General features: G+C 47.5%; 1 protein-coding gene across 7 annotated transcripts in view; it reads left to right on the forward strand.

Annotated features, from left to right (window-relative positions):
* The first annotated feature begins 24 nt into the window (after positions 1 to 24).
* KYAT1 (kynurenine aminotransferase 1) overlaps positions 25 to 23,990 on the forward strand; it is a 33,408-nt gene continuing 9,442 nt past the window's right edge. Inside the window, exons 1-3 of one of the 7 annotated variants that reach the window (XM_060014016.1) lie at positions 78 to 157; positions 19,919 to 20,048; positions 22,465 to 22,523. In XM_060014016.1, coding sequence (XP_059869999.1) covers positions 19,938 to 20,048; positions 22,465 to 22,523 — 170 coding nt within the window. In that variant the 5' untranslated portion in view covers positions 78 to 157; positions 19,919 to 19,937. The other 6 variants (XM_060014012.1, XM_060014014.1, XM_060014015.1 and 3 more) reach the window with 6 other exon arrangements.

Raw genomic sequence — 23,990 nt, forward strand, 5'->3', positions numbered from 1 at the left:
TTGAGGGGAGCTCTCTTCACGCCTGCACCCTCTCCCTGCAGGCACCATGTTGCTTTGGGGCGGAAGTAGCGGAGCCCGGGCTCGGCCCCCTTAAAACGACAGGGACGGCTGTAAACTTCGGCGCCTGGGGACAAAGGGTGAAGCGGCCGAGGCAGGGGTGAGTAGCTGGTGCCGGAGCGTTACTGCCCCGGGGTCAGGTGCCGAGGCGGGAGGGCCTGGAAACCGGTTACAAGGTCGATTGTGCCAGACTACTCGTTGCGTTTGGTGCTTCTGTTATAGCGGAGTGGCTACGCTGAAAGGTTGAACCAGACGGGAGCTGTTGCGCGCGCTACTCTCCGACCCGCACTCGGACGCTGGGACCCGCCAGGCTGGTCCTCTCTGCACCCCCATCCCCCGCCCCACCCCCACCCCCACGATCGTACGGTACCGGTACCGGTGGGGAGAGGGAACCCAAGGCGACTGGGAGAATTCTGGGCAGAGCCGGGGCTGGAACCGGGTGCCGGACTCCAGCTCGACAGCTCTAGGGATCCTAAGTTCTCGGAGTTCCCATATTTATAATAGTAACGGCAAGCACGCCAAAAGAGAATCCGTACAACGGAATACTATGCAGCCGCTAAAAAGAAAAATGTTCAATATGCACTAATATGGGACCACTTCCAAGATACCGTAGATGGAAAAGGGAAGGGGCGAAAAGGACAGCGCTGATTGGTGCTACCGTTTGTGTGAAAGAACGCGTGTGGGGGCATGGGTGTCTGCCGGTGTGTGCACCAGCCGGCTGGTGAGATGCACGAGTTGTTAACAGTGGTGGCCTCCGACAGGAGAACCGGGGTCGTGGGTGCCCGGACAAGGGGGAAGAATTTACTAGCAAGCGAACAGGTTGGTTAAAAATAAAGTGGGATGCTGCAGATAATAACTGGCTCCCATTTATCAAGCTGACCAGTGCCTGGTTTCAGCTCTCCTGCTGGGAGGTCTTGTATTTCCCCATTATTAGAGGAGGAAACAGTCTCAGAGATTAGGGACCTTAGTAATATCTCATAGCCAGGAAGTGGAAAAGCCGGAATTTGAGCCAGGGAGGATTTTATGCTAATGCCCACCATTCTTCCTCATCCCGCCCCCTCCTGAAAAGCTTTTTTGTTATCAACCATGCAACACTCAGCTTGGGACCTGGCACCCAGCAGGCATCCAGCAGCTATTTATTGGCTGTTTATGGACTGAGCAAGTGGAACAGACAGGAGACAACCAGCAGTGCAAAATGAAGAGAGGCACACATTGGAGGCCAGAACCCTTTCCAGCCTTGAGACTCTGGACCTGGCATGTACTTCCCTGAGCCTCCATGCCCCCTCCTGTAGAGCTAACTACAGTCACTGACACTGAGTGCTCCCTCGTGTCCTACTTTGTGCTTTACAGGCAGACTAGCTCCATTTTACAGGTCAGTAGGTGAAGTACAGAGAAGTTGAGAAAGTTGTCCATCACAACATTGTAAATCAACTGTACTTCAATTTAAAAAAAGTTGCCCAAAGGGGGTCCCCACAAGTCTTCACTCCCCCACTTCTGGAGAGGTTGTTGAGCTCCTTGGTCTCTCCCTCAGCCTCCTGGGGTCATCAGCACTAATTCTTTTTTTTTTTTCTTTTTGCGGTATGCGGGCCTCTCACTGTTGTGGCCCTTCCCGTTGCGGAGCACAGGCTCCGGACGCGCAGGCTCAGCGGCCGTGGCTCATGGGCCCAGCCGCTCCGCGGCATGTGGGATCTTCCCGGACAGGGACATGAACCTATGTCCCCTGCATCGGCAGGCGGACTCTCAACCACTGCGCCACCAGGGAAGCCCCAGCACTAATTCTTTGAGATGTCTCAGATGGGCTAGTTGAGCTGCCAGAGGCTGTGGAGCTGATGTCGAACAGGACAGACACACAGTTCCTGTCCTTGGAGTCTGCTCAGGGCAACAGACAACCCAGCAGTTAGCACCTGTGATGAGCACTGTGGTGGGTGAGCAGAAGCTTAGGCCTTGGGAGCACAGAGGAGGTAGCACCTAGTCCAGCCCGGGTGGAGTCACAGAGGGCTTCTCAAAGGAGGTAACTTTTAATCTGTGACTGAAAGATACATAAGATATCTGGGAGGAGAAATGATGAAGCTGGAGACTGGAGCAGAGACGTCCTCATGCCTGAAGATAACTGACATGATCAGAGACTATGCAGGTTAGAAATGATCAGATGGCTTCTGCCTGAATTGCTCTTTCCTCCTAGAGAATGTCTCCTCATGGCAACATCTGTGGCTTCCCACCCTCCAGGCCACACTTAACCTTCTGCATCCCCAAAGGGTAGGACTCCCTAATTTCATAATCCAGATGGAGGCAACAAAGGAACACAGGAGAGTTAGCAGTGAGGAAGTCCTTCACACTGGTGCCCCCTCCCCCCATTCATTCGGCCCCCAGAGTGGCAGCCCACTTGCTGACGTAGAAACTCTGCCCATGTGAACAAAGGTGTGTCAGCACAGGAATGTCCCTCCTGTCTCCCTGGCCATCTGTGCCCGCTGGGGTTATCAGGTTGCCTGTGTGCTGGGACATCTAGCTGGGCATGCCCCCCCGCTTCTGTAGCCAGCAGTCCAAAGTCACTCCACCTGCAGCAAGCGAGGAATTACCGTCGCTCCTACCCTAACAGACCTGGGGCCACATCCCACTCTCAGATGGCACTGCCATCTCCCTGAAATATTTCCCAAACCCTCATCTCACTTCCTCATTCTTGGACAGTGATACAAGCTTTGGATTCACAGCTGGGGTCCTTCTGTGCTTTTCTAAGACTTTCACTTTGGGTAAGTCATTTCTCCACTCTGAGAGTTTCTCCATCTGTAAAACTGATACGACGCTCTCTAATCTTCCTGCCAGGCACTAAATATATATACATATATTGTTTTTTCTTGCATGTGTAAAACTGCCCTAAAGAGTGAGATTCCGATTCTGGATCTGGATCCTGTGCCAGGAGGAAAAAGGAGTGGCTTTGCTACTGTGTATCTAACTTAGGATCCCCACCCGCCAACCCCTCTGGCCCAGAACCTGCAGTCTGGGCTCCAGAAGCCATTTCTCTCTCTTGCCAATTCCAAAGCTAAGGGGAACTGTGTCTAAGTCAGTGTACTTGTTGGGGCTCCCCAGATAGGCTGTCACCTCCCTTGGGGCAGAACTGTTGACTTGACAAGCTTTCACCAAACACTCGTCTTGTAGGGACTCTGTGTTTTTAGATCCAAAACAAACAAACAGAAAAATCAGGATTCATTATCTGCAAGAGATTTTGTTGTCCTCTTTGGTTAACTAATTTTTATGGAAAGTCTTTTTTTTGTTTGTTTTGCTTCTTTTGTTTCTTGCATTCCTTTTTTTTAAAAATAAATTTATTTTATTTATTTATTTTTGGCTGTATCGGGTCTCCATTGCTGCGCGCGGGCTTTCTCTAGTTGCAGCGAGCAGGAGCTACTCTTCCTTGCGGTGCGCGGGCTTCTCATTGCTGTGGCTTCTTTTGTTGTGGAGCACGGGCTCTAGATGCGTGGGCTTCAGTAGTTGTGGCACACAGGCTCAGTAGTTGTGGCACGCGGGCTCAGTAGTTGTGGCTCTCGGGCACAAGAGCGCAGGCTCAGTAGTTGTGGCACACAAGCTTAGGTGCTCTGTGGCATGTGGGATCTTCCCTGAACAGGGCTCGAACCCGTGTCCCCTGCATTGGCAGGCAGATTCTTAACCACTGCGCCACCAGGGAAGCCCTTATGGAAAGTCTTATAGGTTTAAATGTTACTAGCTTATTGTCATTGACAGGTTAAGTAGGCTAGGACCTGTGCTACATGCTTTCTGGGGGTGATTGCATTATTATTGTCCCCACTGCACAGATGAGGAAGCTGACCCTGGTATGGCACGACTAAGATCCTATAGCTAGTGGAGTGGAGCTGGGACCGTTTTATCCAAGTCCAAGTTCCAAATCCAAGCTTTCATCTTCTGTGGTTTTTCATGTAACAGACTGGTCTTGCCTGGGCATGGTACCCCCTCCCAGGCCTCTTCTCCAGAGGTGCCATGGTTTGTGTTTTCTCAGTAACTGGAGAGGGAGGGGGCTTCTGACATTTTGAGCCCAGGTGTGCTAAACATCCTTCTAGGCACTGTATAAATCTGCCCAGTAAAGAACTGACTCAGCCCAAATACCAAGTGTGCCGCTATTGAGAAACACTAAAACCAAATATCCTTGGGACTTCCCTGGCCATCCAGTGGTTAAGACTCCACCATTCCACCGCAGGGGGCGCAGATTCAATCCCTGGTCAGGAACTAAGATCCTACATGCCGCGCGCATAGCCAAAAAATTGAAAAAAAAATTTTTTTTGTTTTTTTTTGTTTTGTTTTTTGGTGGGTTTTTTTTGCGGTACGCGGGCCTCTCACTGTTGTGGCCTCTCCCGTTGCGGAGCACAGGCTCCGGACATGCAGGCTCAGCAGCCATGGCTCACAGGCCTAGCCGCTCCGCGGCATGTGGGATCTTCCTGGACCGGGGCACGAACCCGTGTCCCCTGCATCGGCAGGTGGACTCTCAACCACTGCGCCACCAGGGAAGCCCGAAAAAACTTTTTTTTAAATAAATAAAACCAAATATGCTTACTGCACAGAATTGGCTTAGGTGATGTAGGGCTAGGCTGCAAAGACAAAATCACCTTGCCTGTCCTTGCAAGCTGCCATGCAGGGTGGAAGCTGGAAAAGACGTGGCTCCTGTCCCCAGGGACTGATGTGCTCCTGAGCTGATAGAGGCAGCAGCACCCACCTCCTGAAAGAAGGATTTGGGGGGGAAAAGTTTAGACTTTGGAAATAGACGAACCAGGGTTTGAATCCCGGCTCAGCCTCTCTCAGCTGAGTAGGCTTTGTTCATTCTCCTCTTGAACAAAATAGGGACGATGGTGCCTTCCTATAGGCTGCTGTGAAGATGAGAGTTTAGCACAGGGGGGCAGGTGCATAGTAGGTGCTCTGAGTTCAGAGGAAGGCCCAGGCTGACCCAGAAGGCTTCAGAGAGGAGGCGGAGCTGGGGTTCAGCCCTGCCAGGGGGATCAGATTAAAGGGCATGTCAGGCAGGGCACAGCTTGAGCAAAGATGGGCAACGTCTGTTCAAGAGCAAAGGATTCGTATGTCTGGAAGAGGAGAGAACATGGAAGCTGCAGAGTCTGGATTCAGGCCAGCTCCAAAGGCCAGGCTAGGGAGGCTTTGGACTTTATCCAGTCTCAACGCAGGCTGTACCCAGCGGGAGGTGTAGCTGACATCAGCCGCCAGAGTATTGGTCGCTGAGGCGTGTTCCGAGGGGTCACCCACCTGCTGTTCACTAGTCGTGGTGCCTTCTGGCTGCGAAGGTGGCCAATAGCTGCCCGGATTGATGGAGGCGTGTGTTAGGCGGGGCACTGACCGCCGGGCGCCAGCCCCTTGCCTGGCAGCAAGGAAACCTGTGACCTTAGATGCCTGGGAGGCTGCACAGGAAGGTGTCCTAAAGGTCACCTGGTGCATCTCTGCTCCCTTCTCCAGGCAGGGTTGGCCTCCCGAGAGCTGCCTGCATTGCAGCACTTCTCAGACTAAATTTTAGTAATAACAATAACAATGATGACATTTGTGGAACACTGACTCCTTGCCCAGCACCAGACTAAGTGGTTTTCACGTGTTATCTCATTGACTTCTCACTGCAACCCATGGGGCAGGAACTATCATTATTCTCACTTCAAAAATGATTCTCAGAAAGGGTTAGTAATTCTCCAAAAGTCACACAGCTAGTAAATGACTTCAGTCCACAGTCTGATTCCAGAACTTCGCAGCCTCATTAAAAAAACAAAACAAAACAAAACAAAAACTGCATGGAAGTTTATAAGACCCCCCCAAGCCAGTCCCAGGGAGAGCCACTGTTAATAATTCATGCACAAACATATACAGTATATAATCAGGCAGTACTTGCTTTGTATGAGTTTCAGATACCACGGTTTAGTTAAACAACACCAGTCCCTCAATAACACTGTTCAGATTTCAGTTGCCATGTTATGTTAACTGTGAGTAATTGCATTAAGTATGGACTTTGCTGCTAGCTCTTCCATCCACAAATCGCTGTGGAAATGACAGATGCATAATGGCCAGTGACCAGTTACACCTCTTCTTTCAAAGCCTGTTGTTGATTGGTCACCATGCGTGTTATTCGGTTCCTACACAGACAGCAAAGCATGTCCTTGTGTTGCCTCCCGTCTCCCTGTGATAAACCCATGTGACATTTTATAAAAATGTATCAGCAAAAGAGGGAATTGGCCAACACACATGAAAGTGCAGCACAGAAATGCAGAGTGATAACACTGAAAGGGCAATTTGAACTGAAGATAAATGGAGTGATTTAAAAAATAGCTGGCTCTGGGAATGTTGACACCACAGCTATTTGCTATTCCAGAAACTCTAGGTATGCAGCCAGGGAAACTTGGTGAAGGTACACCTATCGACATATGAATGGGAGTGGTTCTGACAAAAAGGATGAAGTTGTCCTGAGGAAGTGATGCCAGCAAAAACATCACATTAAAGGAACTGCCAGATATATTTCATGACATTGAAAGTACAAAGGATAAAATGTTTTAAGTTGATCTAAACTTAGAAAGGAGTATGATGACTCACCAATGCATAGAAAAGATGCTCTTTCTGTATCTCAAGTTACACTACAGGAAGAAGGCAAGCACTGTTCAAACTACTCTTGATAATTTTCCCCAGATTTATTGAGGCATAATTGACAGATAAAACTGTAATATATTTAAAATGTACAATGTGATGATTTGATATATGTATACATTGTGAAATGATTCCCACAATCAAGTTAATTGATACATCCATTACCTCACATAGTTACCCTTTTTTTAGGGAGAAGATCTACTCTCTCAGCAAATTTCAATTATACAATACAGTATTATCTACTATAGTCACCAGTTAGATCCTCAGATTCATTCATCTTATAACTGAAAGTTTGTACCCTTTTATCAACCCCTCCCTATTTTCCCCCATCCCGAAGCATCTGGCAACCATTATTATACACTCTGTTTCTGTATAAGTGATACCATGCAGTATTTGTCTTTTTTCTTTCTGGCTTATTTCATTTAGCATAATGTATTCCAGTTTCATCCATGTCATCACAAATGGCAGGATTTCCTTCTTTTTAAAGACTGAATAATACTCCATTGTATATACATAAATACCACACTTTCTTTATCCATCTAACCATCAACAGACCCTTAGGTTGTTTCCAAATGTTAACTCTCATGAATAATGCTGCAATGAACATGGGAGTATAGGTATCTTTTGAGACAGGGTTTTCGCTTCCTTTGGATGTATACCCAGAAGTGGGATTGCTGGATCGTCCTTGATACATTTTGATAAAGAAAGAAAACTCTTGAATTCCAATGTTTTTAATTTAAATTACACTAGTAATTTAATAAGTATTAAATTTATTACTAGTTTTACTACTTTTTCATTTGTCTCTACATGTGTAACAGACCATCAAGAGTTTTTAATGCTTCAACAACAACTTTGAAAGGTCACAGAACAATCATAATTTTTCCCATAATTAAGTTCTCTTTGCATGATTTCAGCTTGCATGGTCATTTTCACAGTCCCACAGTACAGTGGGAAGTGAGGACTGTGTATGTGTATGCATGTACCACCACATATGTATCTATCTGTATAATTTTAAAATGCAAATGGAGTATATTGTCTTCAACCTGCCTTTTTTTCCTACCATACGTTTTTAAAATTGAGGTAAAATGCACATAACATACAATTAACCATTTAAAGTGTTCAGGTCAGTGGCATTTAGTATATTCACAGTGTTGTGCAACCACCCCTTCCCTCTAGTTTCAAAATGTTTTCATTATCTCAGAAAAACACCCATTGAATAATCACTCCACATTTCCCCCTCCCAGGCCCTAGTAACTTCTAATCTGCTTTCTGACTCTATAGATTTGCCTATTCTGGATATATCCTATAAAAGTAATCATACAATAGGTGACCTTTTGTGCTTGACTTCTTAGGATAATGTTTTCGAGGTTCATTCAAGTTGTATTGTACCATGTATCAATATGTCTGTTGTTCCTTTTTAAGGTTAAATAATATTCCATTGTATGAATATACCCTAATTTACCCATTCTTCTGTTGAAGGACATTTGGGTTGTTTCCACGTTTTGACTATTATGAATAACGCTGGTATTAACATTCATGTACAAGTTTCTGTGTGGACATATGTTTTTATTTTTTTCCGGTATATACCTAGGAGTGGAATTGCTGGGTCATAAGGTAATTCTATGTTTGGACTTCATAAAAATGTAAAACTTTTGTGCATCAAAGGACACTATCAAGAATGTGATCAAGGTCATTGTTTCATTTTGAGTTAATTTTTGTAGATGGAGTGAGATAGAGGTCCAACTTTATTCTTTTGCGAGGGGCTATCCAGTTGTCCTAGCACCATTTGTTTTGTTTTGTTTTTTAAAGATTTTTTTTTGATGTTTACCATTTTTAAATTCTTTATTGAATTTGTTACAATTTGCTTCTGTTTGGTTTTTTGGCCACGAGGCATGTGGGATCTTAGCTCCCCGACCAGGGATCGAACCCATGCCTCCTGTATTGGAATGTGAAGTCTTAACCACTGGACTGCCAGGGAAGTCCCCCTACCACCATTTGTTGCAGAGGTTATGTTTCCCCCATTGAATGGTCTTGGCATCCTTGTCAAAAATCAATTGGCCATAGATGTTTGGGCTTATTTCTGGGCTCTCAATTCTGTTGCATTGGTCTGTATTTCTGTCCTTATGCCAGTACCACACTGTTTTGATTACTGTAGCTTTGTAGTAAGTTTTGAAATCAACACGCATTTTTCATGTAACCTGAATATCTTTTCATGTCAGAATGCTAGGGGTGATCTCATTCCTTTTGATGGCTGCACAATATTCCATTGTATGGATAAATCATAACAAATTGAACCAGCCTCCAACTGATGGACATCAGATTGTCTCCAAGTTTTTCTCTCTCACACACAATGCTGCACAAATCATCCAGGTGGATACCTCTTTATGTATATGTATGAATATTCCTGTAAGATACTTCTAGAAGATGAAGTGTTAAGTCAAAGAGTAATATAAGTCACTATTATTAAGTTGCCCTCCAAAAGTTATACCAATGACTTTTAGTGCACCATAGTGTTCACTTGGTGGATCTTAATCTTCTTATTCTCTGCCTGAGAGGCAGAAAATAGTGTTTCACTTTAGTTTGCATTTTGTTAATTATGACAAGATTCAGCATCTTTTCAAGTTTATTGGCTATTTTCTTTTTTGTGTGAATTTATATCTTTTGCACACTTTTTTTTTCCTATTGAGATGTTGGGCTTTTGTTATTGATTTATAAGAATCCTTTGCATATTAAGGCTCACACTATATTAGAATGGTCTGGTTACTTGTTTGTCTCCTTCATTCTGTGTGCACACCTTGAAGGAAAGGAAGGTATCCTATTCACCCTTGTGTGCCTGGCGGCTAGCCTAGGGCATAGCACATAACAGAAGTTCGATAAATATTTGCTGAAGCGATAAAAAGTTGTGCACCTAAGTCCCTGATCCAGATGTTGACAGTAAAAAGATGAACAGAGGAGAGTCCTTGTTCTAATGGAGCTCACAGTCTGGTTGGAGAGTAGACATTAATTCTCTCATTCAACAAAAGTTTATTGAGCAGCTTCCTCTGGGCCATGTGCATAATGTCCTAAGCAGCCTGCTAGGATGAGAAAAATGCCAGGACTGTGACCCAGGTGACCTGGTCCTACTGGAATCTGGGCTGGTGAGTTCCCCTCCCTGGTCATCAGTATCCCCATCCGTAAAATGTGAGTGACTGGACCAAATTCTCTCATTTCCCCTTGAACACCTATCAGTCTGTGCTTCTTTGGCTCTTTCTGGAAGTAGGAGTCAGTGGCCTAAGGGGCCGTCATGTCACTGCTCAGAGCCTCCCCTTGCTCCACAGTGGCAGTGAATACAGGCTTTGAAGTCAGTGTCCTGAGTTCAAATTCCGGCTCTGCTACATGCTAGCTGTGGCCTTGGATGTGTGACTTAGCCTCTTGATGGAACCTTTCTGGTGGAATTAAAAGTGATGGACCCTGTGTGGAGAAAAGGGAACCCTCTTGCACTGTTGGTGAGAATGTAAATTGATACAGCTACTATGGAGAACAGTATGGAGGTTCCTTAAAAAACTAAAAATAGAACTACCATACGACCCAGCAATCCCACTACGGGGCATATACCCAGAGGAAACCATAATTCAAAAAGACACATGCACCCCAGTGTTCATTGCAGCACTATTTACAATAGCCAGGTCATGGAAGCAACCTAAATGCCCATCGACAAACGAATGGATATACGAATGGATATATATAACAATGGAATACCACTCAGCCATAAAAAGCAACGAAATTGGGTCATTTGTTGAGACGTGGATGGATCTAGAGACTGTCATACAGAGTGAAGTAAGTCAGAAAGAGAAAAACAAATATCGTATATTAACGCATATATGTGGAACCTAGAAAAATGGTATAGATGAACCGGTTTGCAGGGCAGAAATTGAGACACAGATGTAGAGAACAAACGTATGGACACTAAGCGGGGAAAGCCGCGGGGGGGTGGGGATGGTGGTGTGATGAATTGGGAGATTGGGATTGACATGTATACACTGATGTATAAAATTGATGACTAATGACTAATAAAAATAAATAAAATAAAATTCATAAATAAATAAAGTGATGGACCCTGTGAGGTGCTCGGCAGGCAGCCTGGCACAGAGAAAGTGTGCAGTAAATAAAAGGCCATTGTCCTTACCCTTAGCATAGACTTCAGGGCTACAGAGGAGTTGTCCAGGGAAGACCTGCCTCCTGGAAGATGAGAGATGAGGCACATGGGGAGTTGGAGATGGGTGTGGCCTGGGAAAGGCTGCCCTTGAATGAGTTGAATGGGTCCCCGGTGAGAGCCCCCAGGTGCTTATGAATGAGTTCCTGTGGAGGTCTCTAGGTCAGCCCAGTCAGTGGGAGAACTCTGGACTGGGAGGCCAGCAGTCCTGCCTCGAGGTGGGCCTGGACCAGCAAGCTCCCCACGGTGGACCTCTTCTATGAAGTGAGGCCACAGCCCCCTCTTGAGGCACGAAAGTTGTCCTGTGGCCTAATGTGTGGATCCCCAGGGCCAGCTAGCTGGAAGTCTAGACAGGGCTGGCTTTTCATGCCCCCTGCTGGCAGCTTCAGGAACAACAAGCACCCACTTCCCCTCCTGCCTTGACATCAGGCAGTGTTGCTGGTGAGGGCAGCCCACGTGGCCACCTGTGCCCTTCCTGCCCTCGGTTCAGACCCCCAGTGGCTTCTCCCTCCCCTTCAAGTTCCTGGAAACTGTCCCCACGACGCCCACATGCTCACAAACACAGAGATGTGGACAAGTGCTCAAGGGCAAACACTCTTTTTTTTTAAATTGATTTTTATTGGAGCATAGTTACTTTACAATGTTGTATTAGTTTCCGCTGTACAGCAAAGTGAATCAGTTATACGTATACATATATCCCCTCTTTTTTAGATTTCCTTCCCATTTAGGTCACCACAGAGCACTGAGTAGGGTTCCCTGTGCTATACAGTAAGTTCTCATTAGTTATCTATTTTATACATAGTAGTGTATATATGTCAGTCCCAATCTCCCAGTTCATCCCACCCCCCCATCCCTCAAACACTTTTATTTGCACATGACATCACAACCACACACAGATATACCCATGTTCAAAGTCACATTAAAACTTTCAGGGACCCTATTCACTTTTACTTCATGGACCCCTTTCCCCATTAAAAAAAAATAATAAAAGTTATATTTTACAAAAACAAAATTATATTTTACAACTATGTTGGTGTAAATAACAGATATCATCCAGGCTGTATTCATTATTATACAATTCATTGTTATTATATTCTCTTTATTTCTTATTTTAAAATAAATTAAAATGAAAACATTTTCATAGGCTCCTGAAACTATCACAGGCCCTCAGCACTAAGCCTCCTGAGGAGATCTGACGGAGAAGTCAGCCCCACCAGTGAGCATGTGTGAATTCACACACATCTAGCTCCAAAAAGTGCCCACTCTATTATTAATATCTGTCACTGGGGCTTCCCTGGTGGTCCAATAACCAGGTTAAGAATCCACACTTCCACTGCAGGGGGCACAGGTTCGATCCCTGGTTGGGAAACTAGGATCCCGCAAGCTGTGTGGTGTGGCCAAAACAAACATAGAAAAACCTGTCATTTACGGTCACCCTTTATGTGCCAGGCAGTAAGTGAAGTGCTTTCCATGAATTGTCTCTTTTTTAAATATTTATTTATTTCATTTTCATTTATTTGGCTGTGCCAGATCTTCATTGTGGCACACGGGATTTCGTTGTGGCGTGCGGGATCTTTTAGTTGTGGCATGTGGGATCTTTAGTTGCGGCATGCGAGATCTAGTTCCCTAACCAGGGATCGAACCTGGGTCCCCTGCATTGGGAGCATGGAGTCTTAACTGCTGGACCACCAGAGAAGTCCCTCCATGAATTATCTTATTTTTATTTATTTTATAGACAGGGAAACTGACATTCAGAGAGGAGAAGTGATTTGCCCTGGGTCACACAGCCAAGGTCTGCGTGACCCCAAAGCCTGTGTTCTAGTCCTCTCCTCAGGAGTCTGCTTGGTGCCTGATCCCAGGGGAGCACCAAATGTTTGGCAGGACAAATCTGCCCCACAGAGGGTGCAGTGTAATGCTCACTCCCGTGCCCACAGACTCACCCGGACACACACACCGCCCCCTGCCCTGGCAGTGCTCTGCAGTGAAAGCCCCAACCTGGTTTCCAGCCCCAGCCCCGAGGCAGCGAGACTGGTTAAGCGTATCCTCATCCTGCACAGGCTCTCCTCTCCCTCCATGGAGCCAGGTGTCCCAGGCCACCTCCAGCCCCAAGGTACCACCTTTCCTGAGAGCTGGCAGTGAGGGTGAAGGGCTGAGATTGGGGCAGAGGAGAGGAAAGGGCCACAAGCTGGGATCTTTTCCCATGTGAGTTTCTGCCATTTACTGGGTATCCAGGGATGCAGACCCTCCCCCGACCTTCAGGAGCTCCATTTGAGTGTTTGTTATTATTTTTTCATTATTATGAATTTCCTTGCTTATTAATGGAGGTGAAAATAGCACCTGCTTTCCAGGACTGTTGAAAAGGTCCAATGACATGAGTACAGTCTTTATTGCAGTGCCTGGTGCCAAGTGAGCAAATTAGAGCTGGTTGTGTTAATATTATTCCTAGCTCTGTAATCCGGTGAGATGATGAAAGCATGATTTAGGGCAGAGGAGGTGTAGCCACCTTAGGAGAAAGGACAGAAATGATAGACATGGAGTGATGTGGGCGACCGTGTCAGAGAGAGGATCAGCCTACCAGGCACCCACAGATTTTGAACCAAGTGGTCAGGAGATGGTCAAGGGGGGGTCCCATAGGATTAAGCCCATCTGGAGGAGTCAGCAGGACATCAGGCACAGGACGGGAGCAGCAGCCCTACATTTGGCCGATCTGAGGGGACCACCCATCCCCGTTTGCTCAGGATGGTCCTGGTTTTAGCACTGAAAGTTCTGCATCCCGAGAAACACCTCAATCCCAGGCAAGCAGGATGGTTGGTCCCCCTAGAACACGCAGTGGTCACAAGGCGCCCACTATAACCAGCACTGGGCTCAGACCCAGCCATGGGCCTCTTGTCCTCTGGCTGAGGGAAGCTGAAGCATGCCGACAACCACCCCCTGGCATGACACATGGTGGAATGCCCCTCCTCAGATAATAATCACACTGCCCTTTGTTGCTCCAAGCTCTGGTTCTGGATCCACAGGGATCAGGGAGTACCTCCGGTTTCCAGGGAGTACTCTCGATTCTGAGAAATTAGAGGGTGAACTCTGGCCGGACTGACTTCCCAGCTCCTGGAATCTCACAGTTCTGTTCCACGGGCCTTTGCACCACCTGGCACCCTTTTCCCTCCTTTGGGACTCAGCTGGAAGGCCACATCCTCCAAGGAGCCCTCCCTAACTCCTGCATGCGGCGGGGGCGGGGGGGGGGGGGGGGGGGGGCTGTGTCCCCAGCGCCCCCTAGTGTCCCACTGTATGTTTCCTGGTCGTCCGCAGCAAAGTACCACAAACTGGGCGGTTTAAACAACAGAAATTTATTCTCTCACAGTTCTGGAGACCAGAAGTCCAAAATCAAGGTGTCATTGGGGCCATGCTTTCTCTGAAGGCTCCAGAGGAGAATCTGGCCCACGCTTTTCTCTTAGCTTCGGTGCTGCCAGCAGCCCTTGGTGTTCCTTGACTTGTAGGTGCTCTACTCTAATCTCTGCCGTCATCTTCACATGACCTTCTCCCTGTATGTCTGTGTCTCTTCTCCTCTTCTTATAAGGACACAAATTATATTGGATTAAGGTCCGCTCTTATCCAGTATGACCTTGTCTTAAATTGATTACATCTTCAAAGATCTCATTTCCAAATAAGGCCATATTCACAGGTACCAGAGGTTAGGACTTGGACATATCCTTTTGGAGGACACAATTCGAGCCATAACACACATTTTTGCACTTGTCAGGAAATACTTGCTGGATAATGAAGGAGACAGTGTTTGTGGGCATCTCTCACCAGGCCTGGTCCACACTGTAGTCTCAGCGCTATGCCAGGGCCTGGCCAGAGAACATGCTTGGCAGAAGCTGAGGATGGAGTGAGGAACAGAGGAGGAATTGCCCCACCTTTGGACAGATGGCTAGTTTTCAGGGCTCTGAGATGCTTTGAAGGACCTTAGAGGAAGAGGCTAGGTTAGGAGGGGTTTAGAAGGGACTAGGCTAGGGAGTTGCCTAGTTTAGGCCAGACATTTCTTATAAGCAGGTGCCAACAGCTCTCTACTTCCTAGAATCTTCTAGTGTGGACAAGCCTGAGCATTTACATATTAAAATATCCATTACTGGTTTATAAATTACTCTCCTTTTATTTCCCCTCTCTAATAAAATTCGAGCGTTGTACTGATAGTTATGAAATGGTGTGAACAGGTAGGTTATATTGGACTTCCGGTTTCCAGTCCTGCACATAAGGAGCTTAGAAGTAGTTATTCTGTCCTTATGAATAAAAAGCTGAGCAAAGTGAAATATCAACACCTCTCCTTAGATCCATCGGAAAAGTGAGGCCACAGGGCAAACCGCTGCCGCCTGTGTGTGTACGTGTTGTCTAAGACTGCTTTCCCACTACAGCAGCAGACTTGAGAAGCTGCAACAGACTGTCTGTCCTGTCAAGCCTAAAATATTTGCACTGGCCCAATGCAGAAAACGTTTGCTGGCGCTGCTATAGGATAAGGAGAGTGAATAAGGAGAACAACTAACAGACAGGAATGGTGAGTGTGGCTAGGGGACAGCAAGCGAAACGGACAGTGGCAGGATATCCCCGGCACAGGAGGCCTCACGTCTGATTTAATACGGCCTCATGGTACATGGTAAAGACTTTGGATTTTATTCTTAGTATGAGGATTTAGAAAAAGAAAAGCAGAATCTGGAATCCAGGAGCTGTCTGGCACCTACAGATTTGGTCTTGTGTTGCACCTGAACAATCTCGCGGAACATCGACATCAGACAAAGCCATTCTGTGACCTTGAGGAATCAAGACAAAAACAAGACCCCTGGGGCTTCCCTGGTGGCGCAGTGGTTGGGAGTCCACCTGCCAATGCAGGGGACGCGGGTTCGTGCCCCGGTCCAGGAGGATCCCGCATGCCGCGGAGCAGCTGGGCCTGTGAGCCATGGCCGCTGAGCCTGCGCGTCCGGAGCCTGTGCTCCGCAGTGGGAGAGGCCACAACAGTGAGGGGCCGCGTGCCAAAAAAAAAAAAAAAAAACAAGACTCCTCCATAATCATGTCTAAACACAGACAAACCCAAATATTATTGAAGCCACACAACACGAAGCACACCCCTCTCCTGGCTAATCCGAGGGACTGCAGCTTCCTTACCAATGATAACTAGTCTCACTCTAGCCTGCCCTCCCTATAAATAAAATTATTGAGATCTCCAACCATAAAATTATCCCTGCTTCTGAAAGCACCAATCCAGAGCAAAGTCCCGCTCCTTGGGCCCTCACCCAAATCACCCCACCAAAGTCCAAATCCTAAACTAGTTCTTTTTTTTTTCTTTTGAGGAGCGAATTGTTTGTTTTAAATTTTTATTGGCATACAGTTGACTTACAATGTTGTGTTAGTTTCTGCTGTGCAGCAAAGTGAATCAGTTATACATATACATATGTATCCACTCTTTTTTAGATTCTTTTCCCATATAGGTCCTATAATAAGTTCTAAGACCCTTTCACTGAGACACTCCATGGTTCCCTGGTGTGCATTTTCCCTTACTGGACAACCAGGGAAGTCCCTATACATTCTTTTTTTAATATTCCTTTCCATTATGGTTTATCCCAGGAGATTGGATATAGTTCCCTCTGCTATACAGTAGGACCTTGTTGTTTATCCATCCTAAATGTAATAGTTTGCATCTAGCAATCCCAAACTCCCAGTCCATCCCTCTCCCTATCCCCTCCCCCTTGGCAACCGCAAGTCTGATTTCTATGTCCGTGAGTCTGTTTCTGTTTCATAGGCAGGTTCATTTGTGCCATATTTTAGATTGCACGTATAAGTGACATCGTATGGTATTTGTCTTTCTCTTTCTGACTTACTTCACTTGTATTGCAATATGATAATGTCTGGTTACATCCATGTTGCTGCAAATGGCATTATTTCGTTCTTTTTTATGGCCGAGTAGTGTCTCTTTAGTCTTTTAATCTAGAACAGTCCCCCTCACACCCAGACACCCACTTCTTTTTTAGGGCTGTATTCTGACCCCCTTGGAGGAGAGAGAGAAGGAAAGAAGGAAGGAAGAAAAGGAGGGAGGGAGGAAGGAAGGAAAAGTCTCAGATGCAGTGCAGTTCTCAGAGAGTTCCAGGAAAGCCAGTGGGAGCCCTTGAGAGGGCCACATCTCCCGGCAACAGCTTGCCTCACTGTCCTTTGGGCACTGGCTGGGAGCAGCCCTTGGAAGCACGGCCTCTGTGCTAAGGATGGGGATGGATTTCTGAGCACAGCCGTCCCCTCTGCCACTTAGGCTCCTGGCAGTGCAGAGACACATCCCCATGGCCACTACCAGGGCACTGACTTTTTTTTAAACCTTGGAAATTTTAAAAAATAGCTTTATTGAAATATAACACACGTACCATTCAACCTTAAAGTGTACCATTCAGTGGTTTTTTGTATATTCACACTTGTGAAACCATGATCACAATCTAATTTTAGAACATTTTCATCACAGCAAAAAGACACCCGTACCGGGACTTCCCTGGTGGTCCAGTGGTAGAGAGTCCGCCTTCCAATGCAGGGGACGCGGGTTCGATCCCTGGTCAGGGAACTAAGATCCCACATGCCATGGGGCAACTAAGCCTGCGCCCCACAACTACCGAGCTCTCATGCCTCAACTAGAGCCCACATGCCGCCAACAACAGAGCCCATGTGCCCTGGAGCCTGCGCGCCACAACTAGAGAAGAGAAAACCCGCACACTGCATCTAAGACCTGACGCAGCCATAAATAAATAAATAAATAAATCTTAAAAAAATAAAAGACACCCGTACCCATTAGCAGTCGTTCCCCACGCTCACCTCCCATGCCACTCCCAGCCCAAGGCAAACACTAATCTGCTCTCTGTCTCTCTAGATTTGCCTGTTGCATATCGATGGAATCGGAACAATTTGTGGCCTTTGGTAATGGGCTCCTTTTACTTAGCATAACGTTTCAAGGTTCATCCATGTTGTAGCGTGATTCAGTGCTTCATTCCCTCTTATTGTCAAATGACATTGTTAAATCATATGGATTTACCACATTTTGTTCATCAGTTGGTGGACATTTAGGTTTGTTTCCACTTTTTTGACTCTTAGGAGTAATGCTGCTTATGAATATTCATGTACAGGATTTTATGTGGACATATTTTTTTTCATTTCTCTTGGGTGTATACCTAGGAACAGAATTGCTGGATCATATAGTAACTCTATGTTTAACATTTTGAGGAACTTCTAGATGGTTTTCCACAGCAGCTGCACCATTTTACATTTCCAGAAGCAATATACAAGGGTTCCAATTTCTCACCATCCTCGAAACACTTGTCATTATCTGTCTTATTTGTTATAGCCATTCTAGTGGATATGAAGTGGTATCTTAATGTGGCATTTACCTAATGACTAATGATGTTGAACATCTTTTCATGTGCTTACTAGCCATTTATATCTCTGGAGAGATTCAGATTTATGGTTTGCAGATATTTTCTCCCATACTGTGGGTTTTCTTTTCACTTTCTTAACGGTATCCTTTGAGACACAAAAATGTCTAATTTTTTTTTTTTTTTTTTTTGCGGTACGCGGGCCTCTCACTGTTGTGGCTTCTCCCATTGCGGAGCACAGGCTCTGGACGCGCAGGCTCAGTGGCCGTGGCTCATGGGCCCAGCCGCTCCGTGACATGTGGGATCTTCCCGGACCAGGGCACGAACCTGTGTCCCCTGCATCAGCAGGCGGACGCTCAACCACTGCACCACCTGGGAAGCCCCAAGGCATTCACTTTTTTATTTATGTCTGTTGAGTTTCTTTTAATCTATAACGCTCCAGGCTTTTTTTTTTTTTGGCTGCGTTATGTCTTTGTTGCTGCGCAGGGGCTTTCTCTAGTTGTGGTGAGCAGGGGCTACTCTTTGTTGCAGTGCATGGGTTTCTCCTTGCAGTGGCTTCTCTTGTTGCAGAGCACGGGCTCTAGGTGCACGGGCTTCAGTAGTTGTGGCACTCGGGCTCAATAGTTGTGGCCCGCAGGCTCTAGAGTGCAGGCTCAGTAGTTGCGCTGCATGGGCTTAATTGCTCCACAGCATATGGGATCTTCCCAGACCAAGGATCAAACCCGTGTCCCCTGCATTGGCAGGTGGATTCTTAACCACTGTGCCACCAGAGAAGTCCCAGGCTTTTTTTTCCTCTTGCATTTTATTTGTTGAAGAAACAGGGTCATTTGTTCTATAGAGTTTCCATCAGTCTGAATTTGTTAATTGCATCTCCGTGGTGTAATTTAACATTTTCTTCTGTCCCTTGTATTTTAGTAATCCAGAGGCATGATCTGCTTTAGATTTGGTTTTAGCACAGCAATAATTTGCAGGTGATATGTGTGTTTCCAGAGTCAGAACGTGTAAGGTTGACTCTGTCTGCAATGTTAGGGGCCATCCATAATCTTCAATTGGATTTTTTTTTTTTTTTTTTTTTGGCTGCCACGTGGTATGCAGCATCTTAGTTCCCCAACCAGGGATCAAACTCTTACACTCTGTATTGGGAGCGCAGAGTCTCAACCACTGGACCACCAGGGAAGTCCCTGGATTTTTTTATTTGGCTGTGTTGGGTCTTCATTGCTGCACGCGGGCTTTCTCTAGTTGCGGCGAGCAGAGGCTACTCTTCATGGCAGTGTGCGGGCTTCTCATTGCAGCGGCACACGGGATCTTCCCGGACCAGGGCTCAAACCCGTGTCCCCTGCATTAGCAGGTGGATTCTTAACCAGTGTGCCACCAGGGAAGTCCCTGGATCTTTTTTTAATTAGAGGTGATTTACATTTTGAAAGGGTCACTCTGGTTGCTGGGGGGGAAGGGGTCCCAGGGTTTCAAGGACTGAAGGATAGCCATGCAACAAAGCACTTGCTGCCATGCCTGGCACACAGGGACTACTCAATAAATATTAGCACTTACTGTTGTTGTTGTTATTAGAGCTGTGTGGGGGGGCACCCAAATCCTGAGCTCGGAGCCATTTTCTGGCCAGGGCATTCTCCTCTCTTCTCCTCTGCCCTTGGAGGAGACGTCGTCAGTGCCCCATGGCTCTGGGAGGCATGTTCAGGAATGCGGCGGCCATCTATTTGCACCTGGTGGGGCCCTTCCGGGGAAAGAAGTCTGGAGCTTCGCTCGCCCGGTGTTTGCATCAGACTGTAAGTGCTCTAGCCCCTCGTGCTCTGCTGCTTGCGTGCCCCAGGGGTCCTGGGATCTGGCTTGGTTCCGGCTTCAAAGCTGTGCATGAGCCTCCTCTTTCAGGAGGCCTTCTCTGACTGCAGCCTGGATGTGGGCCTCTCCCTTGCCCTTGCTTCTAATCTAGAACTTGTAGCTATGCATCTGAATGGTCTCCTTGGAGCTGCTGCCTCCCCATCACCCCGTGTGCCCAGCCCAGTGTTTGGTACACAGTAGGTGCTTCATAAATGTTGGCTGAATAAATACATTATGCATAAGCTCAAGAACAGGCACTGGTTCCTCACTTATCCAAGTAGTGTGTGACATACTCAAAGGTCACTCCATTGAGCACCCCAAGTTTCTAGAGTCCCCCCTTTTTTATCTTCTTCCTGAACTCATTCAACTCCATCCACCCCCTTTGCTCTCTCTCTGTGCCCCTCCACCCCTCTACTCCTTCGCCCACCCCAGCCCTCCGCAAACTCCCTCACTCCAACCTCTACCCACCTACCCCCACTGCCCCGACTCATCTTCACTTTATTTTTTTAAGTATGATGCGTGCCCGATTCAAACGTAATTCCTTATATCATTGAACCTATAATGCCATCAATATTAAGATGCACTGTTATTTTATGGACTAGTAAGTGGGGAAATTGCCAGTTAAACTCGTGCTATAGATTCTAAGACACATCTGAAAGTGCAATGTGCAAACAATACACATATCAGAGTCAGTCAAACACGGTGTGCTCTCCATACAAGCAACTTAGAGAAGAGTGCACTTGTGATTAAATCACCTGTAATTCCACCACTCAGAGAGAACCTTTCTTAACATTTGGTATGTTTCCTTCTAAATTTTTTTCTATTCACATATGGTCATAAAAATATATATATACATACAAATATATATTAGGGTATATTTTAAAAAATATAATCATCCCGTACATGCTATTTTGTAGCCTGTTTTATTGATATTGGTATATCATATTTACAAACATTCCTCTAAAATGTAATTTTCTCCCACATTTTTTAATCATAAAAATAAAACCTTTATTTTAGAAAATTTGGAAAATACGAAAATTATAAGGAAGAGAAGAAAAATATCTGTCAACTAACCAACTAAAGATAATCACTGCTGACTAACATTTGGGTGATAACATGATTTTCCCTGGCAGGGATCACGCTCTCATTTTTAACTGTTTTGACATGTTCTGAGTGCCAGGCCTGGTGAGAGGTGTCAGGGACAGGGCTGCCAATGTTAGCAAAGCACCTACTAGGTGTCAGCCCCATGCTGGGCTCTCTGCAAATCATTCCCATCAGCAAGACTCCCAGGTGATGGAAAAGCCTGGCCTGTATACAGACGGTCCCCATGCCCTTATCCAGGGCAGGGGCCAGACACTAGGAGCGCTGCTGTTGCCACCACCCTGACCAGGGTCCTGTCCAGCTCCTCCTCCAACCTTGGGGAAGTCCCTGAATCTCTTTGAGCTTCAGTGTCCTCATCTTTACATGGGGATTATCCTGGTCCCTCTGATAGACGTGCTGTGGGGACTAAGCCTATGAGGAACAGTGGGGGCTCACTGTTAGATACAGCTGTGGCCCCACCACCTGCCGGCCATCTGAGACTCCAAGCCACAGGACCAGGAGGCTGGGAGGGACCACAGAGCCTATGCCCCTATTATACTGATGGAGAGACTGAGGCCAGGGGAGCTAAAGCACCTGTGCAATGTCACCCAGCCAAGGCGGGCTTAGGACCTGAGTTTGGTGGTTCTCAGGCCTGGCCAGTGTCTGCACACCTGCGGGTGAGGGGGAAGCTGGCCTGGAAGGAACATAGGGAAGGGGAGGGGAGGTCCCCTGAGCCCCCTAGGACCGAGCAAGTGTCCTCTTTGCCTGAGTCAGAATGTGGCCTCGTCTCAAACAGCCCTGGGTCTGAGTGTATCTGTTGTATGACCTTGAACACATCCCTCTCCCCGCTCTCCCTCCTCCATCTTCTTATCTGTAAAACGGGACCAGCCAGGTGGTCCTGAGAAGTCAAAGGAAGAGCTTAGCGAGAAGCTGCTGTAGTCACTGTCACCACGATCCTTCCCGTGCTCTGCTCTCCCCCTTCCTCCTGCCCCTCCTCCTCGGCCCCAGCCCCTCCTGGGTCAAACTTTAGCTTGATGGAATCCAGGCTGTGTGCCAGGACACGTGGACCCTGGGCTGGCAGGTGGGCGAGTCCAGGCTGCTGGAGTGGGAGGAGCTGAGCTGGGCGGTGGGAGACCCCGCCCCCCTGTCTTGTCTGGGAGCCCTGCTCTCCGCCTCCCGCCTGGAGGAGTGGACACCAAGGCTGTGGCCCCAGAGAAGCTGCCTCCCTGGCAGGCCCAGGCTGCTGGGCCTCCACCACTGACCCTCCGTTTGTTCTGTCTTCAGCTCGTCATGACCAAACAGCTGCAGGCTCGAAGGCTGAATGGGATCGACCACAACCCATGGTGAGCTGGGCGGGGCTGGGGAGGGGTGTGGGGGTCCCCTGGGCTCAAGGGCAGGGCAGGGCTGGCGGTCTCTGGATTGGCAGTAACTCAGTGGTACCCAGGACGGCCGCGCACTCGGACGGGGGAAGATTTGTAGCCACAGCTCCTGAGAGGTGAGAACCCCAGCAGCCAGCTTAGGTTCGGATCTCAGCCTCGCCCTGCTTGGCTGTGGCATTTGGGGCCGGTGACTCGCCTGCTCTGAGCCTCAGTTTCCCATCTGGGAAATGGAGGTAATTCCCTTTCCCTTGAAGGGCCTGGGAGGATGAGGTGACATACTATGTGAGCGATGGCCATTACCCAGGCATTACCCAGGCACCAGGCTGAGGGCTTTCCAGGCTAGTACAGAACAAGCTAAGCTAAGGAATATAAGAAGGTAAGACACGGGCAGCTCCTCACCAGCGCTTACAGAGGTTGACATCGTTTCTTTATTGACCTGTTCTAAATATGAGAGGCATGTGTGCCCCTTGTCACCCGTGATTCAGTGGATGCACTGGAAGGTGTATGAGAAAGATTTAATGACCTTCCCGCTTCCCCCCAACCCCTGCTCCTGGCCCGCTCTACCTTTGGCCAAGGGCATTGAGCCACCTCTATACGTTAAAAAAAAAAAAAAAAACATTGGCTGTTGTTTTTACCAAAAAGAGAACCATTTTTTCTTTCAAACTCCCCTGCTGTACAACGCTTTGTGTTTTGCAAAAATCTTCCACCTCCATCTTCTCCTCTGATGCTCCATGGTGTTTGGGATGGGGGAGCCAGGCCCAAAGGCCCTATAGGGTCCGGTTGCCCTCTAGGTTGGGCCTCCAGGGTCCTGTTCCCCAGGCTGCCACACTCTCTCCTCTCTGTGAGGCAGGTGGGCAGGCTTGTGGCCCATTTTTCACATAAGGTAAAGTCTAACTCCGAAGGAGGAAATGACTGGCTGGGAGAGACAGGAAGAATCTTTCCCGACTCACAGACCCAGCAGACTCTTGAACCCGTCACACCCATTGTACAGAAGGAAGGACTGAGGCCAGGAGAGGCTAAGTCTCATGCGAAGGCAGGGCAGAGCAGGAGCTGGCCTGGGAGGAATGCACGGGACAGCAGAGGAGTGCCAGGAGGGATGAGGGCCATGAAAGGTCCCAGGTTCCTGCTGACCCCAGGTTGGTGGCCTGAGGATCAGGACCCTAGAGGCCCAACCCACAGGGCAGCTGGTCTCCATAGGATATTGGAGCCTGGCTCCCCTGTCCCAGCCACCATGGAACATCCACCACCTGATTTTGCATCTCAGCTCTGCCTTAGCGGCTGTGTGACTCTGGGCAGGTCACTGGCCTCTCTGAGCTTCAGCAACTCTGTCTTCAGAGACACTGTGGCGCTCTGGAGAGAAAATGACCAATTTTAGACATAATGATATTTATTGTTATGCAAATTCAACTCCACCCAGCCTGACCCCTCTGC

The sequence above is a fragment of the Delphinus delphis genome, chromosome 6 (genome assembly GCF_949987515.2).
Source record: "Delphinus delphis chromosome 6, mDelDel1.2, whole genome shotgun sequence".
Taxonomy (NCBI): Eukaryota; Metazoa; Chordata; class Mammalia; order Artiodactyla; family Delphinidae; genus Delphinus; species Delphinus delphis.